At 29.8% G+C, this 6,072-nt stretch overlaps 1 protein-coding gene across 1 annotated transcript in view; it reads right to left on the bottom strand.

The window, feature by feature from the left end:
- Positions 1–6,072, bottom strand: part of LOC107642522 (DNA (cytosine-5)-methyltransferase 1) — a 10,530-nt gene continuing 4,458 nt past the window's right edge. Inside the window, exons 8-20 of the mRNA XM_016345911.2 lie at positions 3,335–3,592; positions 3,109–3,167; positions 2,742–2,808; positions 2,289–2,618; positions 2,114–2,182; positions 1,935–2,021; positions 1,721–1,808; positions 1,352–1,470; positions 1,165–1,266; positions 1,008–1,051; positions 844–913; positions 484–587; positions 1–262 (exon numbers count right to left, since the gene is read on the bottom strand). Of these exons, the coding sequence (XP_016201397.1) occupies positions 91–262; positions 484–587; positions 844–913; positions 1,008–1,051; positions 1,165–1,266; positions 1,352–1,470; positions 1,721–1,808; positions 1,935–2,021; positions 2,114–2,182; positions 2,289–2,618; positions 2,742–2,808; positions 3,109–3,167; positions 3,335–3,592 (1,569 nt within the window). The 3' untranslated portion in view covers positions 1–90. The remainder of the gene's footprint in view (positions 263–483; positions 588–843; positions 914–1,007; positions 1,052–1,164; positions 1,267–1,351; positions 1,471–1,720; positions 1,809–1,934; positions 2,022–2,113; positions 2,183–2,288; positions 2,619–2,741; positions 2,809–3,108; positions 3,168–3,334; positions 3,593–6,072) is intronic.

The raw sequence follows: 6,072 nt of genomic DNA, 5'->3' as shown, positions 1-6,072 counted from the left end.
TCATCTCAAGATAAATTTTTAATAAAAATAAAAAATTTTATAATAAAATGAGAATGACTGTTAAGCAAATAACAGTCTCAATTCAATTTACTAATCATTATTATCAACTTGAGATGATGATAAAGAAGCAAGACAATTTGGATACTTAAATGGAAGGGTTGTCAAAGGTTTGTCACTAGACAAACCTTGATATGCCAAACCAAATGTATATCCCAAAGCAAGAGCTACAGGTACAGCAACAGCATTTCCAACTTGTATGTACCTAAATTAAAATACCAAAAATGAAAGATAATTGTATATAAGATTGAGTTAAATAATCAACTTAACCAAAGTGGTAATAAAATGATGGATGCTATTAAGTGAAATGATATATTAGGGAGGAAAAATCTCATAAACCATGGTCAAGGACTTGAAATTTAAAGATTCAAGAAAGTAACACATTTCAAGTAATAAGAACTAAGTTTGAAATCCTGGTTAACATACCTTTCCTTAATAGGGCCAGTAAGTTTGTAGCAATCAGGAAATCCTTGTAGTCTAGCATTTTCTCGAATTGTAAGCACTCGATCTTGTTTTGGGTGAATAATGGCCTAGCAAATTAAATAAAAACAAACAAACAAGAAAAATTGAACTTGAGTTGATACATAATAATATATACAAAAGAGCATAAGCAACTTAAAACTAACAATAACACTCTAAACAGTTAATATGACAACACAAGTTTAACTAAAAACCCAGGCAGATTATAATATTTCACTATTCAAGAAACAATTAAATCCATTCAAATATATTCTAAACTAAGAAAAATATTAGTTTACTAAATAGATCACAATGCAAGAATAATACCTGATTATGAGGCTCAGCTCTAGTCACAACTGTTGACACAATTTCATCCCACCACAAACGACCAAATGGCCTGTGTTTTATTCCAAAAAAGTTAATTTGAGAACTCTTACAGTTCAGAAACTCGAGAACATTTCAAAATCAAAATCATATTACTTGATACTTACTTGCTAGATGTTCCACGAACAAATTGCATAGCATAATCAGGAACCTAAACAAAAACATATTACAAAGATATATTTGAGGATATGTTTTAATATTAACAAGAAAAAACCTATAACTAAGATAAATATTCGAGATCAGAGGATAAAACAAATATAATACCAAAGGTTTTCCAGAATTAAGCAGCACTCTTTCAACCGTCGGATCCCATTCAACTTTGTTGCCTATCACTAACACACCTGGTAGGTCCCTAAAGTTTGCACCCTATAAAAGATAAACAAGCTCCGTAAACTTAACCAATTAATAGATGAAGAAAAAAAGAATTCAACCACTGTATCTATAACAGTACCTTCTTTTTTGGAATTTGACAAACTCGATCAAAATCATCATTGTTTAATCGCAGGGGACGATGATCATATAGCATTCTGGGTACTTTGCTTTGAGAAGTACTCCCATTGTTCAATATTTCTAAAATAGAAAAAAAACCTATAATCAGGAAATATTCAAATTGTTTTGAAATATTATGTGCTGAGTGCATAATAGTAATCTAATTGTAGAAAAAAGTCATGGATCTTGCAAAGACAAAGAGAATGAATAAACTATAACTAGCAGATAAATTAATTTACTTTTACAAATTAAAGATACACACTGTAAAATCAGATATAATTCATATAATTATGATACCATGCATTAACCATGTTAAAGGTAAAAAGCATACCACTTTTACTCATTCTAATATATTTTTGAAACTCAGTACGAGCACTTGTTCCATAACTTCTTTCATCTTGACTTTCATCATTTTCAACCTAAATAGCAAGAAGATTTTAAAAATGATAATAATCAATTTATTAAATGACATCAGATTGTATATTAATAATTAACTCATTAATTCAATTACAGTAACAAAAAACACTTTAGAGAAAAATACTCACTGGAGGGAGATCTGAGATTGCATCTCCAAGAAGAAGAGCTTCAGCAAGATTACAAGTTTCGTTTTTGTCATAAGCTACTGTAGTTTCCTACATTATGACAATACAAAAACCCATTGAATATTGAAACAAAAGACAATTATCTTCGAATAAAGCAAAAGATATCTTAGTCTTTTGAATACCTCAAACTCTACCGGCGGAGCACCTCTTGACACAGCCTCATGAGTTGGTAATGGATATGGAGGCAATCTCTAACCACAAAAGGTATAGTTAAATTAGAAATATTCTCCCTAAATAAGGAAAAAACTTGAATTCCTATCAAAATAAAAAAAAAAACAAACACTATAGTATCCTTACTTCAGTGAACAAAGTTCCCCACAAAAAAACACGCATGCGAAATTGTGGAAGACCATAAGAGCCCGCAGCTAGAATGCCCATTCTTGCTTGGTAATTCATAGAAACAAGGCGGCCTATAGCATAGCGACCCAAAAATCCACCAGAAAATTTTAAAATGTCAACCACATTCTCCATAAGTACATACTTCGGCTTAAGAAATTCGATAATATCCATAAATACAAGTAGTTGTTTATTCTTTATATCTGTCAACGGATCTTCATAGTTTCTAAAGCGGTTAAAACCGCTTACTCCTTGACATGGTGGTCCTCCGCAAATAAAATCAACATCACCCTACACATTTTTTAAATATACAAAACCGATAAATAAACCATTAAAAAGAGCATGTCCAACTAAAGATCAACTGCATGAAACCAAAATTTAAATGCATTCATAGAAGAGAAATAGAAAACTTACTGGAAGAGGCAATAACTTTTTCTTAAGTCCTTGCTTCACAAAAACTTTTAAAACTTCCTTGCAATCACTATAATAACACAATCTCAATCAATTATGCAAAGCAATGGCAAAAATAGCACATAATATCTAGCAAATAAAACACACACACACACACACACACACATATATAAACTTTCATGCTTTGACAGTATAAAGAATTTTATACAGTTATTCAATCAAATTCATCCATTGAAATTACTTTTCAAGTAGTGGATTTGAAAATTAGTTATTTTTGCTAAAGGACGATGTACGAATAGTTATATGTGTAAACCTCCTTTATACTCAATGCATAAAAATTATATATACAGCTCAAATAACAAGAATATACCTTAAGCCATCTAATGGCTCCCATGTATCCTCACTGGAGTCATAACCCTTCCAACGCACCTGAAGGATTGTAAAAGCAAGATTTGTTTGCTTATATATTTTTGAAAAAAATTAAAAAAAAAAATCTTAAATTATCATTGTACAAAACTTCAACACAATTAAAACATCTCTAATACTAAATTCAATGTCAAATTGTAAAATAAGTTGCATAAGTAACATTTGCATACCTTAAAATATATCCCTGGTTTCTTAACATTATTAGGATCACCATAGCAAATAGCAAGTAACCTTTCCACCTCAAATTCCTCAGAATCAGATGGTTTTTCTGAAGCTTCATGGCCATCATCAACTTCATCATTAGCACCATCTTCATCCATAATTGAACTAGACTCAATCCTGTCGGATCCCACAAATTTTAAATCCTCACAAAGCTTAGCCCAAGCTTTTATCAGATTTAAAAAATCCTCTGCTGGCTCATTTCTCACCTAATTATCATTTTGGAAGCAGGTTAAGTATTGCAATAAAGATTTTAAAAGTAAAAATAGCAAATGTAACACCTTAATATTTTTAGACTGGGTTTAAGCCTTATTTAAATTATATTGGTCGTTGATACTCAAAACCATGCGAAATTTTTAAAACAATATGAAAAATATTTATATAAAATAATTTATATATGTAAAAATAGTGAATAACTAGTTTTTATTAGAATGGTTACTAGTTAAAAAAATATAAGTGGAATTAGAGGTAATAACATTAAAAAAGGGCGTGCTAAACTATGAAGGCACAAACAATTACAAGTTTTATTCATATCAAATAATCATAAAAAAAAACATCATAGTCACAACTGTAATCACTCAATAAAGATAAACAAGACGCATAGAAAATCTCAATTCTCTTAATTTGTATAACTATGATTAAAACAATCGCCTATTCTTTTTCCTTAATATGAATTTGGGTAAGCGCTTAACATTTCGTATCTACGTCTTTGATATCTCACTCCTAATAGTGCATTTGTTTTTCCTCCGAGCAGTGTATTACTTTGTACTGCGTCGTTCCTGAAAATGGTACGGAAAGAGGGTTGAAAAACAAAAGTTTCTCGGTAATTTATCTATATGGTGTCATCATATCCATCTCCAGCCACTCCGAATTTTAAAATAAAAACAGTGATGACGCAATATTGTTCAATTATTATTTCCAAAAGTCTTTGTTAGTCGGAATGGTATAACTTTTAGATGCTTCTCATTTACTTATGTTATGACATAAGTGACACATAAAATGACTATAGCGTTAAAACATATAAAATGCAAACTCATAAATCTCGATTTGATGTTCTCATAGGCCATAAAGCAAGGTAAAATAAATAATAAATAAGAGAAGAATAATAACATTGGCATAGATAAGTCAAATAGAATGGATCTGAATAAAATAAAGATCTTAAATGATATCATAAATCAAACAAAAGAAACTTCAGATAAAAGAAGGATCTTTGAATGAAATAAGAATAATAACTATAATTATAAATCAAACAAAAAGGATAAAAAAAGAACAATCATAATCACATTTTTCATTGTACTGTTCGTTACTTTTTTTCGTGGCTTTTATAAAAGATATTGAGCTCAAACCGGTATAAAAAGTAGGAGTCATCTCCCATTACCGAAGGTTCTTATCCCAAACGTTTTGGAGATCACATTTCCTTATCGAAGGATCATCTCGATTGATCATCTTCATTATCAAAGGATCATACCGATATTTTGTCTTTGGGGGGTCACCTTCTCTTACCGAAGGCCTCAATTCAATTTACAATCAAGGTTATTTAGATATACACAAGAAAGGAGCTATGTCAACAAAGATATATTATTATATAAAATTGATGGGAATTCCCTTCCCTTATCGAAGGTTTTTATTCCAAAAGTTTGCCGATCACCTTCCTTTACCGAAGGATCATCTCGATTCAATCAACTCCCTTGCCAAAGGATCATTTCGATTATCTTATCTTGGAAGTCACCTTCCCTTATCGAATGATCATATCCTCAGTAATGTGTATGAAATAAAAAGACATTATATCATGACATGCAATGCTAACATCTATATAAAAATAAAACATTTAAGACATGACATATAAAAAAAGTAGTATAAAACCCCTACTTCGAGTGAAGTTTCTATATGTATTCAGATGCAAATAGACGCAATTTGATACGAAGAGAGACTTGTTTTATAACTATACTTTGTATATGTTTTGATGTATGTATGAATCCTTGGGATAGAAAGGAAATCTTCATATTCCGTAGTTTGCATAATTTAAAAAGGATATCTTCTTGAATAATATATGAGTAGACTTTGTAAATACTTTGGCAGAAGATTTAGAGTGAGAGTAAGGAAATTAAAAGAGATAATGGTTTTTTTTATAATGGAAAAAGTATATAAATGACAATTTATAAAGATAATAGAAAGTGGAAAGGACAAGTTACCTAGAATATTTTGTATAGAAAAAATGGCATAGAATGAAAAAGAAATTACTCAAATAACTTTTAGGTATGTACAGATTATGTTAAGAGAATCTAATTCGCGTTTAAGTAGAATCTCCAATCTGAATCGTCACATTATAAGCCCTATAAAGTTTTCTACGTTTGGAATTTGGAAATAGCTATTAAACACAAATTTATAGAGAATTGAGTTAGTTTTAAAACGAATCTCAAACGAAATCAATTAGATAACCACCACTTGAAATATTCCTGAAATACCGTTAGTATATCATGCTGGTTGTAACCACGCAATTTTTTATTATGGACTTGTAATAAATTTATCTACCTAATTTAATTTAAATTTGATTTTGTACTGAACTTAAAGAATAAAGTTAGTTTTTTCTTATCTTTTCATATAATTAAAGATCATTCAAATTCACTAAGTATGAAATTAGTTATGACTATATCTTGAAAGGTGATTTATTGTTTGTTAGGAATTTACT

The sequence above is a fragment of the Arachis ipaensis genome, chromosome B05, assembly GCF_000816755.2.
Source record: "Arachis ipaensis cultivar K30076 chromosome B05, Araip1.1, whole genome shotgun sequence".
Taxonomy (NCBI): Eukaryota; Viridiplantae; Streptophyta; class Magnoliopsida; order Fabales; family Fabaceae; genus Arachis; species Arachis ipaensis.
This window is presented reverse-complemented; position numbering and strand designations above follow the sequence as displayed.